Source organism: Heliangelus exortis, chromosome 3 (assembly GCF_036169615.1).
Source record: "Heliangelus exortis chromosome 3, bHelExo1.hap1, whole genome shotgun sequence".
NCBI lineage: Eukaryota > Metazoa > Chordata > Aves > Apodiformes > Trochilidae > Heliangelus > Heliangelus exortis.
Genome location: NC_092424.1, coordinates 107,517,809 through 107,542,911, shown reverse-complemented (window position 1 = coordinate 107,542,911; position 25,103 = coordinate 107,517,809). Strand labels below are relative to the sequence as shown.

Genomic DNA, 25,103 nt, shown 5'->3' with positions numbered 1-25,103 from the left:
ACTGTTAATTAACAGTGTTAGTATCCCAAATTAGCTTCTGTTATCAAAGGATGAGTGAAGAACACTTCCATCTTTGAAATTGCTTAAAGATGCTTTATGAATACAGCAGAATCTCTCCTTCCTGCCTGCCATATATCTCACAGGGCTTAGGCTAACTCTGGGCTCCTCTGTTAAACCAAGTGGAATGAGGGAGCTGGGGAGATGTTCAAAAAGGAAAAAGCTTTCAGCACAACTTCCTTTTGGTTTTCTGGTCTCTCCATATTGATGTGACTGGATGTAAAATTAACAGGAGACCAATCAGATCAAAACTGAAATCCCAGTCCAAAAGTCCCAAGTTCTTTGTGCGCCTGGAAATCTCCCACTGAATCTGACACTGTGGTGTTAGGAAAACAGAAATGTGTAGTTTGGGGTCACTGCCTTAATGTCTCAGACATGCTCTCCCAAGTGGTCTGCATTTCATTTCAAACAAAAACAAGTGACTAAAGCAAGGGATCCTGGCAGCCAGGCACACAAGGCTGGATTAGTTGTGGCTGTGTAATCAGCCTTTTCTTTTCCCTTTGTAACACAGAAACAAGGTCTGAATGGACATCTACAGGGGAGAGAGCTTTTAAATGGCAATAAACTTTTACTCACAGGTACTATTTGCATGGAATAGTATTAATAACTGCTCTTTACATTGTCTCCAGGCCACTCTCTGGAGAAACAGTAAATTTATACAGCCATGGATTTGATTAGACACAATGATTTTATATGCTGAATTTTGAAGGGTGGGCTTTGGCTGACTTTTTTTTAATTACTGACAAACAGAATGCACATACAATTAGTCCTGCCTATAGCAGCCATAGAGCTGAGTTTCAAAACCACAAAAATACACACAATTTCCTTGTCTACAGCTTTCCAATTTTCCTACATCCATTTGTTTCCTACCAGTAAGCTGTGGGCAGCTTGCCATTCAGCTTGTGGAGTTTCTGGCTTACCCTCCAGAGAGGCTTCATCCCTTCCAGGACTAAGAAAGAAGAGAAGATTCATCTCTGGCAATTGGACTCATCCTACCCTGGCCAATGATGCCACATTGAGGTAGCCAAGCCAGATTTGGGGGATTCTCTAAAGAGACTTAGAAACATGCCCAGGGGTCCCCCAAGAAATCTGTGGCTGAACAGAGAATATCAGCACATCTGCATCACCAAAAATGGGTGAATAGGAATGTTCTGGTCAGGTAACAACCTCCTGTACAAGAGATCTGCTGGAAGACTGCCTATAGGGCACATAATTCTCTCTGATAAACAAGGGAGCTGTAATTACAAGCACGATGCCAGAGCCAAAGCTAATGGGGAACAGTTCTGAGGCCATCAGGTAGCTAAGGATTTCTTTTAAATTTCCCCTGCACATAAAACCATGACATGGAAAGCCAAAGGTTGCATTTTCATGGTTCTCAAGTTCTTCCAGATGTCTTAAGTGGGCCACTCACCCACAAGAGATGAGGCTATGCAAGCAGCTATCAATCACACTGGTAAATGAAATATTTTGAGTAAATTTTGCCATAAATCAATAAAAGAAAGAAAGAAAGGAAGGTCATGCTCAGCAGGTATCTTCAGTCTGTGTCCTCCCACCCTAAACAATATGACTGCCTCTTATTTGTCGTATTACAAATTTTCATTAATCTGTCTGCAAAAACCTTGCACTGATAAAGACAACATCCTCCCATAGTGTAAGTCAGTTATTTGTTGTGCAGTGGAAGTGTTATGAGGGCGACTGAAAATCTGTCAGCTACAGGCAAACACCAGCCCCGTGCAATTTCCTCATGATTTACTATGGAGTTTTGGAAGCCAAAGCACTTGTATCAGCTTTTTAAAAAATGCTGTAAATTCCTCTTTAACAACCTGGATGCAAGCGTGAGAAGTGATGTTGGAAACTCTGGCCTTTAGCCAAATTATAAAAGAAATTACTCACTAGCCTTGTAGGTTCATTAATCTAGTTCCTGTATAAATTCCTTATTATGAGTTATTATTGATTGATAAACACCATAGATGCTTGAGATCTTTGCCCAAAAGTTTTCACAGCCACAAATCCTGAACTTGGAAAGACTTGTGCTTACTTCAACATCCCAATTCATCTCAACAACATCAGCCAGCTCATGTTTCTAATTTTAGCTGTTCCTACTGACATTTGAGTAACACTGGCACCTTCCAAATGATTCTTTAATTTGCTGATGTCACATGTGCCCTTGGGAGGACACATATAGACAATATCCCCTACACAAATGGACAGAACTCATTAACTGCTGATGTTTGGGACATTGCAAGCTTAAGTGATGTATGATGACAGTGGCCTAAGAGCCAGACAGAGGCAGAAGAAGTAAAGCCAAGGATCCTCCCTGGGTTTCAAGTTACCAAAGTAAAAGGCTCTTGAAACAGGATCAATTCTGAAGTGAAAAATACACCACAGCAACTTCTCAGTGTGTTGAAAAAAATAAAAATCTTGTAACCCAGTCAAATATAATGTGGTCTTGCAGTGTGATTCTGTTTCAACCACATTCCTGAGCTGTTGCTGACTAGAGCTACACCAATATTAAGAAATTAATCAGCAAAATCTAATTGAGTCCTGCCTAAACTACAAAGATGAATTGTCCATTAAACTGTGGGACATGTCAGTGTTCCCATGCTAGGTAGCATTGCTTAATATAGGTCAGTGCTGCCTGGTCAAGGAAAGATGAAGTCCAAAATGAACATGCAATAGTTTAACATGCAATACCTGAAGGGAAGTGCCAACTGAACAGGCAACATCTTCTTTAATTAAAGTTGCATAGGAGTGGGGATAGCGAGAGGGACACATCTGGTGACTTGGGACAATCCGGCCATAGAAAGAAGACTGGATGCTGATGGTGGTTCTGTGAGGACATCTCAAGGAGACATATTCTCCATCACAGGCATGGTCAGTGTAATTATTTAGCACTTGTGATATGTAGCCTGCAAAAAACATGACAAAACCCATCATTAGTGAAAGGTAGTTATATTCAGGTGATTTACAGCAGTGTAGGCTACCAAACACAGCTAACAAGCAATGAGGGATGCAGATTTTATTACTCATCTCACACACATCCAAAGGAAAAAGAAAGTGACATGGTGGGGAGCAAAGCTTGGTGGCTTGGCCTTCAGCTATGTTCTACATCCTTAGTGAAAGCTAAGATGCTAAGATTCAGATGCTTTCAAATTTTCAATCCAACCATACCACTTCTTTACTTTGGCATTTCTGTCGAGTTTACAGGAAACACAGCTGAGCCTCATCATTTAGACAACAGGACATCACATGCAAGTGTTGTCCCTGCAATACAAAATAAACATCAATGAACTGGAGTCAGTTCCACAGAGGGCCACCAAGACTGTTGGGAGCTGGAGTGCAAGCCTAAAGTGGTTTGTCCAGCCTGGAGAAGTGACAGCTTTGGGGGAAATTAATAGCAGCCTGCCAGTATCTACAGGGAGGTTATCAAGGAGGCTCTTCACAGAGATGCATGGTAGGAGGATGAGGAATAAATAATAGTCAAGGTGAAACAAGAAAGTTTCAGACCAGGAACCTGGTTTACTGTGATGACAGTCAAGCAGAGAACAGGTTGCCCAGAGTTGTACACTCTACATCCTTGGAGGTTTTCAAGACCCTACTAGAGAAAGCCCTGAGCAACCTTGGTCTGACCATCTAGTTGACCCTGGTTTGGTCTGGAGGTTAGAGTAGGGTACTGAAGTCCCTTCCAGCCTCTCTTCTCCTGTGAATTTATGATCATGAGCAAGGAAGTCCCAGACACAGAGTCACTAAGGTCATATTTGGCTTCCCTTCAAAATATACCATTTAATTTTTTCTGCTTGTGCCTTCTGTTTCTCTCCAATCCTGCAAAGTTTCAATCTTTTTAGAAGGAAAACAGTATGTAGAACTAAGTCTCTGTCTCTTGGAGGATGAGTTTATCTGCAATCATAAAGTTGTTAACAAGTATAAAGCCCAGGGACAAAGCCTCATTAAACTTACACTGAGTTAAAAGGGCTGATAGTGCTCATGCTCCTATGACAACTGCCAAAAAAATCCTGATTTTGCCACTCTCACACATGAGGGCAAAACACTGTGGTGCTGACACAGATACCTGTGCAGAGAATTTTATAGGATGTCCTATGTCAGCATCAGTCATGGTCCCATTCAACCCACGGGACTTCTTCTCTATAATGAGGTTGGTTCTTCTATCTCTTAAAAAAGGAGGTACTATTGTGGAATTGTTTAATAGTTTTTGGGGTTTTTTAATGGCTGAGACTATTCTCTTGGTGACACACAATCCTAGAATAATCTCAGCTGCTACCTCTTGAAGTCATCTGGTCCAATCACCTGCTCAAAGCAAGGCCAAGTTAGACCAAGTTTCTCAGGGACTTGTCCAGTTCTGAATATCTTCAAGGATGGGGCCTCCACAACCTCTCCAGGTCATCTGTGCCATTGCTTAACAACTTTCACAATGAAAAATGCTTTCATTATATGCATTTGGAGTTTCCCATGTTATTACTTTTGTTTATTTCATTCTGGTCCTTTCATTGTGTATTTCAGAGAAAAGACTGGTTCTATTTCTCTATGCTTTAAGGTAGTGTAACACAGGAATTAAATCCCACTCTGCTTATTCTGTACTTCTCTTGGATGAACAGGGCAGCTTTCTTGGTCTCTTATTATTTATCACGTGTTCCAGTATCTTTGTCTTCTCAGCAGCCAAAGGGACTCTCTCCAGACTCTCAAATCTTTGCTATCTGGGGCTGGGAGGGTGGAGGGGGTGTGCAGGGTATGCAGTTCCCCCTCATTGCTGCAAGGTGCACTGCTTCCTCACAATCATCCTCACTTCCAAGACATGAAAATGCACACAGGGAAGCACAATTCATGTGGGTTGGGAGAATTGATATGGCTTGCTCACAGTAATTTCAACATCAATCCTAGCTATCCTGGTAGACACACCTCGAGGGTATATTTGCTCCACTAAGTTAAACACTCCCAGGGCCTTTTCTCTGACCCTAAGGCCATATCCAGCAACTTCCTTTCACTCTCCAGCATAGTATGGCCTATGATATCCACAGCTTTTACTGGGAATAGTTCTTCTTCCATACCAACACTGAAACCCAGCACAGGAATTATGGCACAGAATACTGTCTGACCATATTTCAAGGTGCCTAAACCAATTATAATCATTGTTCTTGGAGATAACCAACACCCAGTAATTTAGCATTCAAGCTGCCACCACAAGGGATGGATTCTTTGCTTTCTCTAAACTTTAGCCTGTGGTTCTCATCTGGCTGTTCTGCTGCTGCAGTGCCTTGAGGTGTGTGCCAAATAGGTATTTACTCAAATCAACATATTCAGTTCCATGTCCCCAGGGCAGCATTTACCTATAAGAAAAAGGCTGAGAAACCCCAATAATTAGAGTAAGAGGCAGGGATGCACCATATCAAGGAACAGTACTGTTTAATTTAGTGCCTTTGTCTCACTTGTCCAGGGAGACATTCTGGGGATAAAATGAATTACTGGAGTGCATCTCCTTTCCCAATCAGTAGGATACATGCTCCATATGATGCTGTACACCCAGTCCTGGAGACAGATCAGCTCTTCTCCCTCAACAATAAGGCAACAATACAAAATGGGCATCAGAAAAAGAAAACAACAAACAAAACCAGCCTATAACACAAAACATGAAACCCGCTTGCCACGCTGTTACTCCAACGCATTAGGAATGTTCCCTGAGGCTGACTTAGTAGGGTAATAAAACCAGGAGTTTTATTAAAATAAAACCAAAATAAATAAAACTAAAGTCCAGTCAAGACACTGGTGGCTCCTCTTAATGTTCAACTATTCTGTCAGGACAGCCATTCTAGAGCATGCCTTTCATATTACCAGTCCAGGATAAGGGAAGGTTTCAACCCCTGCAATTAGAGCAGATCACTTGTTGAAACAGCTCCTTCCTCTCATCTTCCACCAGGAATCTCAAAATAACTTGAGTTCATTCAGGCTCAAGATATTGAAGGGATTGAATGCTTTGATGGTGACTGGCTAATAATAAACAAAGCTCAGTGTCTGAAACATCTGACACTGACCACTGTCAGAGAGAGATAATGGATTAGGCTTGGGCATGATCAAGGATGACATGATGCTCTTCATAGAGCAAAATGAGGTGGCTGCTGAGAACTAATGCTCTGGGGGTTTCCCTTTTCCCTCTTGAATTTGCACTACATTCATTGGTAGTTCTTTTGAAAATATTGGTATTTTGTTATCCATTGATTCAAGGTTCAATAAACCTGAATCTGAACTGTTTTCAGCATCCTTTTCAGCATCCATTCAGATCCTTTCAGCATCCTTGCTGAATTTTTGGTGACAATTCTCCAGTGACCTTTTGTTCCACTTCATGGGGTACCATGGAGGGAACCACTGGGATGCTCTTTACTGAATGAAATGCATAAAAATGTAGCCAGTGGCAGGTGTTTGAGGACTTCAATGGCACTTGTATACCAAGGTAAGAAGCACTTCAGGAGCACACAAGGAATATCTTACAGAGCTCTGACTCTTTCCTGACAAACAGGGGAAAATCTCTTCTGGATAGTTGCAAGAAACTATTTTAGTCTAGTAAAGTGATAGAGCAGATCACTGATCAGCTATTCATAGACCATCTGTGACACTTCAGAAACTGAGATGATAAGGGTATTATCAAATGCTGTTATCAATCTCCATCAAGTGTCTATCTCTGCACTATTATCAGGGATATAAGCCACAGTCTTACAAGTGTCCACTCCAAAGAAAGATGGACCAGGCTGCTTTTAAAGATGGCTAAAGACACTTTTTACTCCTTTCTTCATCCTCAGATCCTGGGATGTGAAATCACCATTGTTGGATCCAGGGCCTGAAGGCAAGCAATTATTTGAAGAAAACATCCCTGTATTGCTAAAGTAAAATCCACTTTATTTTTTCACAGTTCATCTTGGAGTGGAAGTGACATAAGTTCTCATTGCTTTATCAGAAAACTTCTTGGTGGTTCATCTACTATCTTGTCTAGGGATGACAGTGTTAGAGTAGGTGGTAATTTGAAATTTTCTTTAAAAATATATGGTAAAACATGAAAGCATGAAAGCATGGTAAAACATAAAGGAAATCTAAAGCATTAAACCCACTAAACCCTTTCCAAATGTTACACATTTTGAAAATTTGGCATAACAAAAGCAACCTCAAAATCTTTTTGTTTTAGCACTTCTCTTTAAAGATTATGTTGAAGACATGGAATTTCTGCTGGTGGCCATCCATACTCCCCAGTTAAATCAGTGTTTAGGAGCCAAGTGCTAAACATCTCCTCAATACCAGAGCCCAGTACCAAAGTCAGTACCAAAGCAGGGTTTTACACTCTGAAGACAGAATAAACAACCAAAAGCACATCACAAAACTGATGGATTGCTTTTTCTCTCTAATGAGAAGGAAATGTTCCTTTCAAACACCCCTTGCAATTTATTTTTCCAAAGTTCAGAGTTTGACTACTATCAGTCATCAGCAATTACTCTCCACTACTTGCCAAAAATAACATTTCCAGCTGACTGTAACTCTATCCCACCCAGCAATGTCAGTTCCCAAGAACCCTGTTCACCACTGCCCCTTCAGAGAACTGCTGCTCCATTCACATAATCACAGAGTTGTTATGGTTGGAAAAGATCTCTAAGATCACCAAGTCCAACCATCAACCCAGAAAAAACCACCAAGCCCACTAGAGCATGAAGTGCCCCATGTTCATGGTTTTTTTAATACCTCCAGGGATGGTGACTCCACCACCCCACCCAATAACCAATTCTAACCCTTAACACATAAATGAACTAGAGAAAAATAACCTTTCCATACAGAATATGACCAGTTACAGATACTTTAACTCTAAACAGCATCCTTTGCTTACCCTCAGGGTGCTACAACCCTCCCTTTTTGAAACCAAGGCAACTGATGGAGTGGTTCACAAAAGCACAGATGAAATAAGGACTTCCATCCCATCCAGAAGTAGGATGATAGTAGAGTATGCAAACACTCCTTCATATTTCATGTTTAACCATGGCTATCTAAAAGCAGTGAGTCCTCTTCACCTGTTTCCATTAAATGAAGTTCTAGTTTTGCTTGCCAAGGCACAGGGCAATGGACCAGTTTTCCAGTCAGCAGGACCAAAATTTCACCTTTCACCAGGAAACATTTCTGTGGGGATGTGCTGGAGGAATAGAGACAATCATAATGAAACTAACTCTTTGTACAGGTTGGATAGGAGCTGAAACTTCTAATAACCTACAAGAAAACTCAAAGGATTGTAATGGTTAATGAACCACTACACAATTCAAGCCAGAGTGTTATTAATATCTATGTCAAGCTATACCTAAGCTATAGTAATATCTTCTTAAAATATCCCATTTTGAGCTTTTGTAGTTACAAATACAGAAGTGCACACATATAATAGAGAAAAATCAACATAATAAAAAGATAATGAAAAAATAACATTATATTTAGTTTTCCCATTATCTGAAACAGATGAAATCAGTGCAATTAACTGTAAGTGAATAAAAACCTGCCTTGGCTGACACAGATTGTTTTGTTATTAACCCTCTTAATCTCCAAATTTGTATTGCATTTTCAGAATCTACTTCTATTTTCTTCTGGTCTTCTCCACTCCCTGGAAGATGCTTTTGAGACTCTGAATGTGAAATAGAGCTTTCTTCCAAGAGAGAATCAGACACTTTCCTGGAACTCAGACTACCCCTATATCACACTGGTTTTCAGGTAGGCTACAGACTGGAGAATTTCAGCTCATTCTTCACACACAAAACACCAATATTCATAACATCTCACAGAAACAATGCTAAACTGGTGGAATTGAATAACACACCATGAGGACAGCCAAGCAGGGCTGAAATGTAACCCCAGGCAAGGCTTGAAGCCAGAGCAAGTAACTCAATGAATGCATTTCATACCAGGCATTACTGATAATCCTGTGGCTGCAACAGGAAAAGCAGCTCTCTCAAATCACAGAGCAGCCTAGGACAGACAAGTAGGGTTTGTTTTGTTTTGGTACTCATACTGGAGATTAAAATTTGCTATTATAAAACTTCTACAGAGGTATTTGCTTTCACTCTGGTTACTCCCCATCTCTTCCACCTTCCAGACACCATACAGCACTGGAAAAACTTTAACATCTAGAAAGATACTTAGGAGAATATTTTATTTTTTAATAAATAAAATAGATCAGATAAAATATTTAAAATATTTTTATTTTAAGTTCCTCAGCTGCTATCTGATCTTCTGCATCACAGTTGTGTCTCCAAACAGGATCTACTGTTAACTTAGAAAAATGCCTTTCAAATAAGAGTAAATTTAGAACTTCATTTACTGCCAGCATCTCAAGGCCAAACAAGGTAACATTTTGTAAATGCTGAACAGTATTTTATAGGTCTGCTGGGTTTGTGTAAGGATGAGAAGGCAGTGGAAATTACACTGGGGAAGGCTAAGGGTAACAGGAATGAAAACATGGTGGTTTTCAACTTTGCAGGCTTGAATCCAACTCAGATAATAGTGAGGATTATTGCTAATTATTTCCTTGAATTTCCTAACTGTAAGCTCCTACAGAATTTAATAAAACATTATAAGCCTTCCACAGATTGTTGAAGTAACTCTGGAGAACTTAATAAGTAACTCCAGCTGAAAGTAGTCTAAGTCTAGATGTTTAAAGAATTGCTCTAACCATTCAATACAGAAAATCTTGTTTACTATCTCATCACCTTAGATTATTTTCTTTGAATGCTTGGTAAGTCCATGGTGTCTCGAGAACCTATTTTTTTCTAAAACAAGTCTTTAAAGCTCTTATGGATGTGGAGATTATTTTTTCCTAACCTATATTTTGAAAAGGCAATTGAGCAGAGTTTAATAAGTTTTGGGTTGTTTTTTTTTAAACTTATCTGCCTAGAATCAGGGAAATTTAGCTTGGAAGGGCCTGCTAAAGGCCACCTGGTCTAAACTGCTTCTCAGAGTAGAGCCAATATCAAAGTGGTATCAAGCTGCTCAGCACCCTGCTCAGCCCTGAGCAGGGACTGCAAACAACAGAGATTCCCCAGCCCCTGAAGCACAGTGCTTTACCAGCCTTCTGATTAGTTTTGTTTTTTTTTTCAAACAAGTGCTCAGAATTTCCCTTGGCACAGCTTGTATCTGTTGCCTCTTTTTATTTTGCACCTCTGAGAGAAGCCTAGCTTTGGTTTATGTATAATTCTTTTTAGGAAGCATGTGGATAACCCCTCAAGTCTTCTCTTCTCCAGTCTCACATTCCATGCCACGTGCTCCAATCCCAAACTATCCTCCTGACCTGTAATTCCAGTGGGTGGCCATCTGATCCTCCTGTCCCACCAGCTGGAGGGTTGCACACAGCCAGGATGCTGAAGGGAATTTGAAAGCATTCGGCTGGAGGGAGCTGCCCCAGGACCTCACCAGCCTGCAACCCCCTCTCCAGCTGTTGGTTCCTGCTGCCCCATTTCAGATCAAAGCCTTTGCCCATGATCTGTGGCTGTGGCTGTGTGCATGGGGGGCTCAGGGACTGCAGCCAGAGTCAGAACACAGGTCAGAGGGTCCCTCTGTGTGTCCTGACAGCAATCAGAGCAGGTGAGGGTGAGCATGGTGTGTGATCACTGGTGACTATCAAGCTGGACAGCTGGCATGTAGGATAAGATCTTTGAGAGGTACAAAAGCTGGTACCAGGTACAAAAGCTGGAACAAGCCTAGGTCAGACACTGGAGAGAAGAGACAGGCTGTGAGTTGGCTACAGGAAAGATCAGGAGGCTGCAGGAAAGACCAGGAAGCTGCAGGAAAGACCAACTACAAGAAGACTTGGGGTCAGTCAGCAGACAGACCCATCCACATCCTCACATCTGTGTGTGAGGTGACTGCAGAGAAAAGGACCCAAGAGCCAGCAGCTATAGCATGGACAGCCTAAGGCCAGTTACTGGAGGATCCACATCACATGAATGAATACGTTCTGCTTCAAGCTTTCATCCTGATCAACCAGAGAGGGGAACAGGATGAGGCCACTGGTGCTGCCTGTGTTTGTGTGAATGCTGAGTGTTTCCACCTGTGCTGATCTGAGTGGTCTGAGTGAGCTGCATCTCTCTGTCAGTAAGAGATGCTCAGCATCACTGCTGCCTGCACCAGGGAACATTGGGTTGTCTCTCCCTTGCCTCTATCAGGCTACCTGATTTGGCAGCCCTTAACAGTTCCCATTATAAATGTGTGTGTATAAATACATTTATATGCAGATACATGCATATTAAAAAAGAATTTTGCAGAATATTTTAGTTTAAGTTGCAGCAGAACTCTGAACCCCACTCTAACTGGGGAGTTGATTTTTTGAGGCACTAAATTTCTTAGTACACCTTGTTAAAGGAGTGTTATAGCATTATAAATATTAGTGTCTCACTTTGATTGTAAAAATTATAACTTAGCATGCATTAGTATGTATTACTTGTCAATTTTATAAACTATAGTGCCTGTAGCACAATCATATTTCTAAAATATATTCTATAGCATAAGGTAAAGATAATTACCAGGCCACCTTAGGAAGCTTTATGGGGCTTGTTTAGTACTCAGAGAATGAGAGCTGTAATTTTGAGAGAGATTTAGGGTGTAATTCTAAATTATACTTCCTTATGCAGACAAATTTCACTAGTGGTCATTTTGACTCCCAGTTCCAAAACTAAGTCATTTTGATCCCACCCCTTCCTGTGACAGCTCTTATGGAAAACTAATTTGACTTTGGAAATCAACATCATTACAAATCTAACATGCAAATCAAAAGAGCCCAAGCTATAAAAAACAAAAACAACAGTCCTGAAGCTTGGTGTCTACCTGCAATCACAGGAACATCATCTGCATCTAAGTTTAAGAGGTCAAACAGGATCTCTCCCTACACTGAGTCTGCTGCCAGGGTATGCTAATGCTGCCCTTTCCTACAAGCATCACTGGGTTTTATAGCAAGAGACTGACAGCCCTTCTGCACCTTCTGGTCCAGTCACTAAAATCACTGAAATCAAAATTGTGCCATTTCTCAAGTGTCACAGACCTGTTTATTCATGTGTGGCTGCAGTGATTAACCTGCAGAGTATGTGCATGTAGCAGGTAAAGGAGTCAGGAGCTGGAACCACACAGCTCCCTCAAGATGTTATTTGAGCTCATTCAATGCCTGACTACTTATTAAAGAGGCCAAGAATATTTTATGGTAATCAAGTTCTTAGTCCACCTCCACCTAACCCATTATTAGCAAAGCTCAGCACAGGACACCACAGCATAGAATTTGCACTTCCATGGCTTGTGCTGTTAATCTGAAAAAAATTCAAATCTGCAAACAATCCCTGTCACATTTCCCCCATGCCCAGGGGAGCAGCACCTAAGTCTCTGCAAGGCACCTTTTATCTCCATCAAATCCCTCCTTAGCTGTAGCATCCACAGAGAAGTCAATGCTGGTGAGCACAGTGCTGCTGCTGCACCCTCACCCCCAGGGAATGCAATTTTTGTATTTTCCTCTGGGATTTTGAAAGTGTGGGGCTCACCAAGTCACCACATATCAAAGACAACTCAGTCCCAAATCATCTCTGGAAATGGGAAATATTCAGCATCCTTCATCATAGCAGCTGCTGTGTATCAGGTCTCTGGTGAGATCTGCGACAGATCCTTTGTGTCCCCAGGTAGTGTGCAAGGAAGAGACACAGCACCAAGCCAGGAAGGTTGGGGACTGTCCAATTTGACCAGAACACAGACTTTCACCATTGCAAACAGAGGGGTAAAGGGTTTGTTTCTGTATTAGGAACATGCAGCAAGAGAATTACAAACCCACCTTGAACCCCCAGAGAGCTACTGCAGAAGTGCCCCAGAGCAGCCAGGCCTTTGTCCCCAGCTTTCCTGGGAGTGACAAGGAAGTATCATGTTACCACCCAAATTAAAAGGAACCTTTTGCACAGCATATCACACTGGGACAAAGGAACCAGTTATTTGATGACACAAGTGACAGACAGCAGCACATTAATCAGTTCTTTAAGCAGATCAAGAACTAAGTCATGGCAATCTGACAAGGGCTAAGAAACACCAACAGTAAATAAAGAGTTTTCTGCCCACTTATTCTGACAGAACTATGAGTACAGAGAGCTGGCAGCTTTGTTCAGGCCAGGGCAAATGGCAGGAGTGAAGTAAAAAGGGTATAACCCTACAGAAGCTGCTGGTGTAGCATCACACAGTGCCAGAAGCCAGCTCTGGGGTTCTTAGAGTGACCTACACATCCCTGAAAAAAAAAGTAGATTTCAACTGGCAGGCCAAAATGTTGATTTGTGTAATCCTGGAGAGTAAATCTGCAATCTTATTACTCACATGAAATAATACTGCCTGGCTTCCATGTGCAAACACCATCTTGGCAGAGAAGAGTTCTCCTACAGGAAAATACTTCCAGTCAGGTTGCAATCTCTCTCACTGGTTTTAGCAAACACTTTAATGCTCCAATGGTCATTCTTATTAGAAATTTTTTGTATTTCAAACCATGAAATTCAAGGCCTCCCTCGTTTGACATTGTGTAATAAGTTTATGGGGTAGGCAATTTTCATGCTCAAGTAGGTGAAATCATTCCAGATTGCTTTGCTCCCTAGCAATTTTTCCACTGAAGAAGCAAGAAACTTTCTGGGACAATGATAAATTGCTGCCTGTGGTGAGGAGGCTGCTTATAGACATATGGTGTGAACTCTGCTGAGACACCAGAGAACCCACACTTGTGGTTCCCCTCTAGACTAGAAACCTTGAGCTAAATTCCCCCAGAACTCACCTCCCAAGAAAATTCAAAGATTAGGCAAAAGCTTGTTTCCAACACTGGGATTTGAACATCTCCCTTCTGCTTTAAATTCCATATTTTATTTATTTCTTCTTATTCAGGGTAGATTTGACAAATCTAATGAAAGCAACAGCTCTGGAATGAACCTGCATCCTTTTCCCCAGGACCTGCAATAAAAGCTATGATGCTGCCCTCTGCATGACCTTTGCCTGTGAAATGCATATTTCTCTTTGCTTTGGCCAGGCCTTGGCAGCTTTATGAACCCCAAGAGAGGAAAGGAAATGAGGAGAGACTGAGACAAGATAGAAAAAGCTAAACAGTGATAGGAAGAAGAGGAGTATGGAAAATTAAAAAGGGAAAATAAAGGAGAAACAGGGCAGAGTAGACATATAAAATATTCCTCTTTCTCCTTTGTTAATTAGACCTGTGGTCCTGGGAGCTTATCCTTCCAGCAAGATTCAGCTGGAGGCATCATGGGGGCTGAGTCACTTGAGCAAAGGTACAGAAACTGGAGAGACAGAGCAGCCTTAAAATACTGAAAAGAGAAAGATTTTGAGCAAGAACATTCACTTGTAAGTGACTTCTCTTTAAGCTACCATGTGTTCAAGCTCAAAATCATACCTGCTTGAAGAAAGAACTGCATTACCCAGAGATAAAAATTATCCAGGAAATAAGGGAGCTCAGATTGAGCATAAAAAGAGAAAAAAAAAAAAAAGATAAAGAAGTAGGTTTGTAGTAGTCTTTCCTAATTTCTGATATGCCTATTCTCTCATGACTTGGCTACAAACATCAGATATTGCCTTAACAGAATGTGCAGTGTGTTGTGGATGCAACAACCAGCTGAAACTGCCAGCTGAGCATCTCCTGGTTAAGCCATTGCCTTCAACCAAGAGGGAATTTATTATTCACCAGTAATGCAACAACTTAAAGCAACAGCATATGTTGTCTTGGTAGCTGGAATTGATTTCAGAGGTAAATTGTTTTCTTTTCTTAGATAGATAGAAACAATACCAGCATGAGACAGACAGCCTCAGCATCACCACACTGAGCTGTCAAGCTCTCAGTTAGAAGCAACCCAACTCCTACCTCCCACATGCTCCTCCTGAAAAAGGCATTGCAGGAAGGGACAGGAAATTAGCACTTGGGAGTTAAGGCAGGATGGGTTTTGTACCTTGGGCTGAGGATCAATACTAATGTAGGAGTCTCATTTCTGCCTGTTAAACAAGCTCTATCATCCTGGTACTCAGGTGAAAATCCTTGTGTATCTCAAAATATCTCACCAATTCACCTGCAGTTTTATGTTTCCTGAAGCATCACATCACTCTGTCACAGAACTTGTACTGTTCTTCTTGGGACATTTTAAACTACTGGCTAAATTATTTTTTCCTGGCTTCGGCTTCCTTGTCAAGACCTATTAGATTCCTGTTGTCAGATTTTTTTTATTTGTGTCGGTGGAAAGGTATCTTTGTTTCCTAGCTAGGCAAAGCCCTAGCGTGGAGGAAAACTTTGACTTAGAAGACTGCCCCTTAGACCCATCACCCATGGGGTTTAACCAGCATTTGAGCTCCCTCTATAGTCAGTGAAAAGAAGAAAGCCCTGGCAGGTGCTTTTTATTCTAAAGTAGATGTCTAACTGAGGAGTAGAAATCAGACAAAACACATCTGAAACAGTTTACCCCTCTCTGCCAACTATACCAGGAGTGCCATCTAACTAGCTCTAGCATATTTTCATTACTGGCATCAAAAGAAAGATGAATTGGTCACTAAGGATCACAGCACTGAATGGTGGCTTCATAACCTTCTTTTGATAAGGGTTTCCCAAGATGGAGCTCAGTAAGAAAGGACAATTCAGTGGCAAATCACTGCCCTGATACTTCTGGAGTCCCCCAGATGAGTGAGGGTTTGTGTTACAGCAACGCAGTGGCTGCCAATGCTAGGACATGGTCTTTGGAAAGACTCTGGTGTTCTTCAACCTCTGCTATTCCTATTGCTTCCCCCCCATCATTTTTGCCTTTAATACCTAGCCTGAAAGTGATTCCTAACTAAACCAAAAAACTGGGTCTATGGAGTTAGTGTGGAGTTTTAATTATACTGGTTTGGCTTCTCAAAGGACCATCCACAGACAGTTTCTGTCCCTTCCCTGGAGCTATCAAGAAAAGTCAGATCTGGCTGTCAGCCACAGGGCCAGAGAAGAGTTCCTGGCACACCTGGTATCACCCCTCCACCTCAGTTTCCCAAATATTAGCTGAAGATGGTCCCATTTCTATACCCAGGAGCAGGCCAGGAAAAAACAAGGACCTGTGAAATTGAAATAAAATTAGTCACAGAATTACCAGAGATAAAAAGATATATAAACCCATACTGATTTTTAATCAGGAGCAGTCAGTAGCACTTGAGGACATGACAAAGGGGATGAAGGGAGTCACAAAGGGAGGGAACTGCTTAGCCTGGAATATAAGTTAATAATGATAATGAAGATGTGAGTAACAGAGAAAAGACAGAACAGCCCCATTATACCACACCGCCACAATCATCCCTAGAAAGGCAATAAGTGAAAACACAAAAGGTATTTTTCCACAGGGTCTCTTTTCTCCCTCACCTCTCACTGAGGCCATTCCCCATATTTGCAGCTTCTTTCAAGGACAGAAATAATATTTGGCTTCCTTGGCAACGAGGAACAAAGAGACAATAGAAACCCGACAGTGGAATTTATGAAGGCGCGCACTGCGCTACCCCCCAGCACAGGGAGAGCAATGGGGCAGAGCAGGATGGCCCCAGCAGTTAGAAAAGCTTTTTGGCTAAAAGCTATTTGTGCTGCTTTGACACAGAGCAGTTGTTTTGACTAATAGGCTAGAGGAGGGGATTACTTTGGCAGAATAAAGCTTTGAAGGGCTCTTTGCCTCACAGCTGTAACAGCAACTACATCCTCAGCACACGTTTTCCTCCCGCCTATCGCATGACATCCCAAAACACACCACAGCCCAAAAAGGTTTCAGGGTTGGTTGGTGCTAAGCTCAGTGAGAATTGTGCTCATATATGGGCAGCATTACAGCTAAAGGCTGTGATGAACCTACAAGAACTGGGAGCATTTCCCAGCCCCTGTATCTGCGTCGGCATCTTGGCTGTAATCAAATCCCATACTGGAATCAGACACACAAACCCTCCCCAGAAAAGGTGACCTTTTTCTTTTTTTTTTTTTTTTTTAAATCTTAGCTTGATTATATCCCCTCCTGCATTATCTGGTATGGGACATGCCAGGGAACTGCACCCAGTTATTCTTCTGTTGAGTCTAATGTTATGCTTATCTATTACATTAAGGAACACCTCTGAAACTGAGTTTCTCATCTGCTCATCTGCATCTTTTGCAGATGATACAGAACTGGACAGAGCAGCTCACAGACCAGATAGTTGTTCCATCATTTAGAGGGTCCTCAGCAATCTGGTAAAATGAGCAAACAAGAATCTCATTAATTTTAGGTAAAGGGAAACGCCAAGTGCCAAGTCCTGCTCATGGGTAGGAGCATCCCCATGCACCCATTACAGGCTGGGGACCAACAGGCTGGAAAGCAGCTTTGTAGAGAAGAAGCAGAGGTCATGGAGGGTGCCAGAATTTCTCAATCGTATCCCATTAATGGACAAAAGGCAATGGGCACAAACTGAAACCCAGGAAATTCGATTTAAAAGTATATATATGAGTGTGGCTAAACACTAGGCTGGGTTACCCAGAAAGTCTATGGAGTCTCCAACATTACAGACACTCAAAATCCAACTAGACACAGCCTGGAGCAACCTGCTGTAGGTGATCCTACTCTACACAGTTAGGACAAGATGATCTCAAGAGTCATAGGATCATAGACTATCTCAACTTGGAAGAGACCCATAAGGATCATCAAGTCCAACTCCCCTCTTCTCCCAGGACTACACAAAACTAAACCATATGACTAAGAGATGCATCCAGACACTCCTTGAACTGACAGCCTTGGTGCTGTGACCACTGCCCTGGGGAGGTTGTTCCAATGACCAACCACCCTCTCAGTGAAGAACCTTTTCCTAATGTCCAGTTTGAGCTTCCCCTGTTGCAGGCTCATTCCATTTCCTCATGGAATGGTTGGTTGGTCACCAGAGAGAGGAGAGGAGAGCAGTACCTCCCCTTCTGCTGCCCCTCCTTGAAGAAGCTAGAAAGTGCCATGAGGTTGCCACTCAGCCTTCTCTTCTCCAAGCAAAAAAAAAAATCAGGGAACCTCAGCTGGTCCTCAGAAATCTTGTCCTCAAGGATTTTCACCATCTTGATCTCTCTCCTCTGCTCACAATCTAATAGTTTGATGTTCACCTTACAATGAAGTGCCCAAAACTGCACACAGTACCCAAGGTGGGGCCACATCAATGCAGCATCCAAATTTGGAGTTCCATTTGTCATGTCCCCAGGTAGCATTTGAGCATTTTCTTAGGTCTGTTCACATAGAGATTCCTTTTAGTTAGACTCCAACTGTTCAGCAACAGACTTCAAGGAAGCAATAAATGACTTTCCCAGGAATATCTCCTGTCCAACCAGCTTCAGTGATCTTTAGATACAACATTATCATTCAAGCAAATTGCTGCTCCAGACAATGGACATGGCTCTTGGCACTATCTGCTCACTAAGGACTCTAACAAGATCCCCTGTCAAGATTTGTTCAGTCTTCACATCTGTGTTTATTAATTAGATTGACTCTGATGCAAACATGGGGTGCTACAGGAACATTGCTTTAGATAACAAAACTTGAGAATTTTGTGATGCATTATACATAAACGACTAAGTGTCCACAAGTTTACACAAGTAATAGCATTCCCTTGTGGCCTGCCTGATTAGGCCTTCAGAAGTTTGTTCTCCAAATCTCAAGAGATGCCTTCTGAGACCATCACAAATCACCTCTTGGCAAAGAGGAGACAATCACTTGGCAGGTGAAGAGATGATGAGGCAGCTACTGCTCCCACCAGAAACAACACCCTCCAGAGAGAGAGCTGCTTTCCATGCCCAGGAGAAAAGGCCATGCCAAGGGTGCTACAGAAAATGTAGTGGATGATGCAAACCATCTTGAAGAGGAGGCTGAGGAGAGACCTTATTGCTCTCTACAACTGCCTGAGTTTGTAGTGAGGTGGGGATTGGTCTCTTCTCCCACATAACCAGTGACAAGACGAAATGGACTCCAGTTGCACCAGGGGAGGTTCAGTTTGGGTATTAAGAAAAAAAAATTTACTGGAAGAGAAGTTAGGCATTGGAACAAGCTGCCCAGGGGAGTGGCAGGGTCACCATCCCTGAAGGTGTTCAAAAAAAATGCAGACATGGCACTTCAGGAGATGGTTTAGATGCCTGGTGGTGCTGGGTTGACAGCTGGACTTGATGATCTTTTAGGGTCTTTTAAGGTCTTCTCCAACCTTAATGAGAGTAATGAGAGACAGAGTAATCCCAGCCCCTACTTTACACTGAATTTCACTTTCAAGCTACCCAATCTATCAGAAGGTTAAAAAAAGCAATAATAATAATAATAATAATAATAATAATAGTAATAATAGTAATAATGGTTGAATTATCTGGTGATATATTGTAGCATAGTAGGTAACACCCCAGCAGAAAAATCAGTAAGCCACTCTTATTAGCAGATGAAGAAACAGTGGAAGGGAACTTGTCTGTCAAAGTCAGATGAAGATTGACCTTTGCAGGGCATGTTTATTCACCAGGTCCATCAATCTGCTTACAGTATCTGTCCCTGTTTCCATAGCCTGGAGCTGTGGTACTGAGGAGGATTGTATTAAGCAGAGCTGAAGACAAAGGAGGGAGAAAAGTGAAACAGGAGAACACTGGAGTATGGAGATGAAAGACACACAGGAAGGCACTGGATTAATGGACAAGCATTTATGTTGTGATCAGCTAATGCACAGAGATTAGCATGCAAGGTTTTTTTATGAAAAAAAAAGAAAAAAAGAAAAAAGATAAAAAAGTGTCCTGTCAGCCACAAAGTGATGTACAAAAGACAAAACAGCCAAATGTCTAGGAAGCTGTAACTCCATCTTCCCTTCCCTGTTGCTCAGCCTTGAGGTGGGAGGGGAATAAGCCAGAAGAAAGGTCTGTGGACAAAAACAACAGTGGGGAACTGGCAGAATGCCTCAGGTTCTGTGGAGCAGAACTCTCCTTCCCAGAGGATAAACCAAGGTCACAAAGCTTGGGTTTCCACAACCAGCACCTTAGCAAGGAGAGAAACTTCTTGGATACAATTTCAGTGTATTATTCAGACATTATTTTCCCTGCATCAAGAAACAACAGAAGTGGATCTTGGCTAAGCAGTGGGAAACAGCACCCAAACCCTCCTACGTGTTGTTTTCAAAGTCATAGGGGCTGAGTAGAATTATTCTCCAAAGGAAACAGAGCCTTTAGGTGGGATGGAAACCTTTCTCGGAACTGGAAAGAACAGGATAGCAAAGAATAATTGGCAAAAACAAAGAACAATTCCAAAGAGCAGCTTTCAGAGTTTAGTGACTCTATAATCTCATGAGACTGAAATTATTCCTCTCAGCATTTCTTGTTCCCCACAAGAAAAGGCAAAAATGGGAGGCTCCTAGGATACTTAACTCAGTAGATCCATCTGGAACCGACAGCTAAAAGAGACTGATCTGTTACTCAGACTCTCATATATAGCTCAGGGATTTCCAAAACCAACAGGAATTTGAAGAGTCTTCCAACAACCTGTCTAGAGTGCAATCTCCCCAAAGAGTGCTGGAGGCAGGTGACCCACAGCAACCCTTCCAAAGGTAGATGGAAGGCTTGTGCTGGCTGGAAAGTTTTAAAGGGCTGAACAAATATGCCCATCACTGAAATGAGTAATAATGACTCTTTTTGGCCAGAAAGCAATGGGAATGAATGGGGAGACAGATGGAGCAGGCATCAACAAAATCCCCCACCAACTCTCAACACAGAGCAGGCTTGATTGAATTCATATTTTGGAAAATCTCTTTGGAATAGCTGCTTTCAGATGGACAAAAGCAACAGCATGATACAGTAGTGGTTTTCAACCCAATAACTATCATATGCAATCTTTCAAATGCAGCAAAAAACTTCCCTGTTCAACATCAGCTTTGTTCAAGGATGAGCAGTTACTTGTTTGATTAAAATAGCACCAAAAGGGAGCTGAGTCCCCATGGGGTGTCTGTTCAAACAAAACCAGCATCCCAAAACTTTGACCAGCCAGTCTGCTCAAAACACTGGATCTGTCTTCCTGCTCCTTTAAACCTAAATTCAACCCAGAAACTGGAAGACATTTATAACTCAAGCCCTGTTTAATATTTTCAGGTGACCTTGAGCTTTAAAAACCACAAAAATCCCCTGATATCAGCACCGTGTCACACTCCTCAAAATCTCCTCTGAAAAAAGTTTCAGTCAGATGGCAAAATATCCCCACATCTGAACACTGGTATTCTCCAGAGTGATACAGGAACTGGGAATTTACCCAGTTCTGATGTGGGTGATACAAATTTTACCCACCTCTCTCTTCCCCACCTTGAATACTAATCAGAGGTACCCAGACAAGACCCTCACTCAAACCCAGATTCCCACAGCACGGAGCAGATGACAGAATACTTGCTCTACCCTGTTGACACCTGAGTGCCCACCCAGCCCTACAGAAGAAGCAGATCTAAGCTGAGATGAGCTATCTGTGCAAGGATGGATGTATCAGGTTGGCATCCATCTGATATGAAGGAATTTAAATTAACATCAAAATCTGAATGACCAACGTTTGCATCTCTCCAAAGTCAGTAGCAGAAGAAATGAGGACTTCCCATGGACACTGCTGTTAAGAGAATACAATCTCTGTAATATATGTAATCTCTGGTCTTGGTGATACTCAAAACAGAGTTGAACAAGACCCTGAGCAACTTCAAAATTGTTGTGTTCATAGCTGTGTTCCAACTCCAGGAAAGCACTCAGAGGTACTTGAAGCATGTGCTGAAATCCTCTTCATTTCAGCATCCAAGGGACTCCTACCTACACAGCACTCATGAAAATCCCAGTAAAAGAGATGTTGAGAAACTGAAAGGAAATACCATAATTATTAGAGGGCTGGAGCACATAACACATAAGACTAAGGAAAGTGTGTTTGCTTGGCAAAGTCTGGCAGAGATTAAGGGGAAGATCTAGTTGCAGAATCACATTTCTTAATGGGGTTGGTTGTTAAAAAGAAAGCCAGATCCTTCCCAGAAGTGCACAGAGAGGGGACAAGAAGCAGAGGTCACAAGCTGCAACAAGGAAAAACCCAACCAAACTTAACAAAACAATTTTTCACCACCAGAGAGGTTAAGTCCTGAAACAGGTTGCCCAAAGACCCTGTGGAAGATCCATCCTCAAGATATTCCCAGGCTCACTTGTGCAAGGTCACAAGCACTTTAACACAACTTTGAGGTCCAGGTTGCTTTGAACTAGACGACCAGCAATGGTATCTTCCACCCTAAATCCATTTATAATCCTGTGATTGAGTTCCAGTCCCTTGGTGTCCCTTGAAACTCTTTAATTTTCTAGTACATGTATGGCCACTGAGTACAAGTGCTATTGGAAATGTTGTTCCTTTATATTCTCTTCCCCTAAACAATTTTAATACAAGTTTCTCTTGCCAAAAGAGAGCATATTTATTAAATGAATTTTGAACATTTTGAGAACTAAAACTTGTAATACCAGACTAAATTCTCCATCCTACACAATGCAACATTCTCTCTCCTGCTTGTCTTCAGGCAGGACTTTCTTAATTACCATAATCTGCTCTGTTGAACTGCTGAGAATTAGTTTTAATAAATAATCCTTAAAATCATATTTCATATTACATCTTGCCCTTCTTTGAGGCAGGAGGCATACAGTATGCTACGTTGGAATGGGCTCAGTGGCAACAATAGAAGCTTTTGTATCAGGGAATGGGATGTGCCTGGGAATGGGCCAGAACATCAAATTGATATGACAGGCTCTGCCTGCTGTGGAAGTATTAAATCTCAGCTGGTAGAGGAACTATCACCTTCCTCAGAAAATCTCTGTGATCTGAGCTATGCTGCTCCTTAACCATAAAATGTAAATGACCCATGGGCACAAGGAGAGTCTGGTGTAAATCCCCTTCAGCCTGGAGGCTGGGGAAAGGCATTTTCTAGACAGCTCCTAAAAACAAGCATAATAATATCCAGCTTTCCCAGTGCCAGAGACAAGTGGGCTTCTGGAGCAGGGAAGACCAGGGGATTATGTACAGAAACCCATGTCCTCTCAAGGAGCTTTTCTTTGCACATCAGTTCCCTCAAACAACCTAATGCCAGGACTCCCTCACTTTGGGGCCCTCAACTTCTACCAATATCCACTTTGCAGAAAATTGAGAGCTGGTAGAGTAGGCCAGTAATTTAGAAAGCCCTCAAAGATACCAAACCCAGTGTTACTTGGGACCCTTTCTTTTCACTCAGCCGAACTGTTTGGATTAGTTGAGGCTCATCAATCATCCTGATGCCGACGTTTGGTCTTGCCCTCAAATGGCAACAAGAAGCAGCAGTGGGAATCCCAGGCAAGAAATTCCTGCCTTTTCCTCCACGAGGAACTCAGGGGAATAGGTCCCAGAGGACCCCCCAGGACCCTTCAGATTGCAATCTGGGGTGTGATGCTCACTCCAGGTGAAGGAGAACTTTCTAGGCAGTTGCAGAGCAACCAGCATTGCAGTCTTGACCAGGCTGTAGCAAACATGTTCAGGGTCACCCACCTCATATTGCCCATTTACTGAGCTCTGAAGGATTACCACCACACCAGCAACTCCCTGACACCCAAGAGAGGCAATTCAGCGGGGAAATTCACCCAGGCTGGGCTACAAATCATCTTCAAGGTGCCCAGATCCCTCCACAGATGACAAGGCACACCCAGGTCACACACATTCCTAACACAGACATGGCTTTTACATATAGGAGTACAAGGAGGTTACTTTCCTTTGTGCTGTTTAAACCTGACAGATGTGAGTACCTCTAAAGATAAGAAACAACATCTTGCTTGTGTCTAAATCACAGTTCAGATCTGAACTGTGAATGTTTTGAATTCCACCCAAATATTCCTAAGCAGCTGCCATTGATCTAGGACCTCACTTGGGACAAGCAGCCATGTCCCTGCTCCTCAGAGCTGGATGTGATGACCTGGGATGAAGCTCATGGAGGAGAAGCAGCTACCAAACTCTGTCACAAGGCATGGACTTCAGAAAGGTGGTATCAGACCCTTGATACTTCATCAGAAGTACACAGTGAAGAGGAAATGTGGAAGTTTTGGATTTGAAATTTGACATTTGGATCCAGTTTGGAATTTTAAAAAGGGGGAGGGGTAAAGGAAAAAAAAAAAAACATCAAAAAACATATTCAAGATTAATTTATCTCCTCTTTGTCTTTAATCCTTTTTCAGAGGAGAAGTCATCCAAGACAATTAGTCCAAAGGTTTATGAAGGAAGAAAGTAAAAGAGATGGTGGAATGAGACCCTCCCTTAAATCCAAAGAGATAATAAGGAAAGCTTCACTCAGCATTACAACATCAATTTCCACAAACCATCCTCTTCCTTTTATTGCTGAGACCAGCAAGGACCCTGGTGTTCTTGGTTGCAGTGGGAAAAAATTAATTATCACATTAATTAGCATACCTACTCAAAGAAAGATGCTCACCTACAAAGTTGTAATGATCAATAATTGTAATTTTTGGCCTGGGCTAGGTGTGCCCTACCTGATCCCTCGGGCAGAGGGAGGAGGGAGCAATAGCAGAGGAAGAGGGGCAGAACCTATTCCACTCACTGCAGTCTTTCCCAGGATGAAAACTGGAACAGCAGAGATGACAATTAGGAGGTGAAGGATAAAGGATGGATGTGAGAAAACAGAGGAAACTGCCTCTACCTTGTTTGGAAACAAAACCAAACAAAACAACCCAAAAGCAAACAAACAAACAAAATACCCCCAAAAATTTCATCAGCCAGACTGACTACCCCCTGCAGGCAAAGGAAAGGAACATCTAGTTTTCTTTCTAAATGAAGGTAAAGAAGAATTCATGGCTGAGATTTCTCCACATATGCCTGAGACATGCAGCCCACAAGTGACAATTCCAGCAAGTTAACTCAGTGCCCTGACCAGGGGGGCATCATCAGGAGCCCAAGGAGCTGATCTGGGCAGTCAGGCTCTGGTTCCTGGCACAGAAAACAGAGGGAAGAGGAGCCCCTCACTGAGAC

At 42.2% G+C, this 25,103-nt stretch overlaps 1 protein-coding gene across 2 annotated transcripts in view; it reads right to left on the bottom strand.

The window, feature by feature from the left end:
• Positions 1 to 25,103, bottom strand: part of LOC139795279 (protein eva-1 homolog C-like) — a 206,074-nt gene that overhangs the window by 145,544 nt on the left and 35,427 nt on the right. For both annotated transcript variants that reach the window (XM_071742064.1, XM_071742066.1), the window contains exon 2: positions 2,752 to 2,966. In XM_071742064.1, coding sequence (XP_071598165.1) covers positions 2,752 to 2,966 — 215 coding nt within the window. The remainder of the gene's footprint in view (positions 1 to 2,751; positions 2,967 to 25,103) is intronic.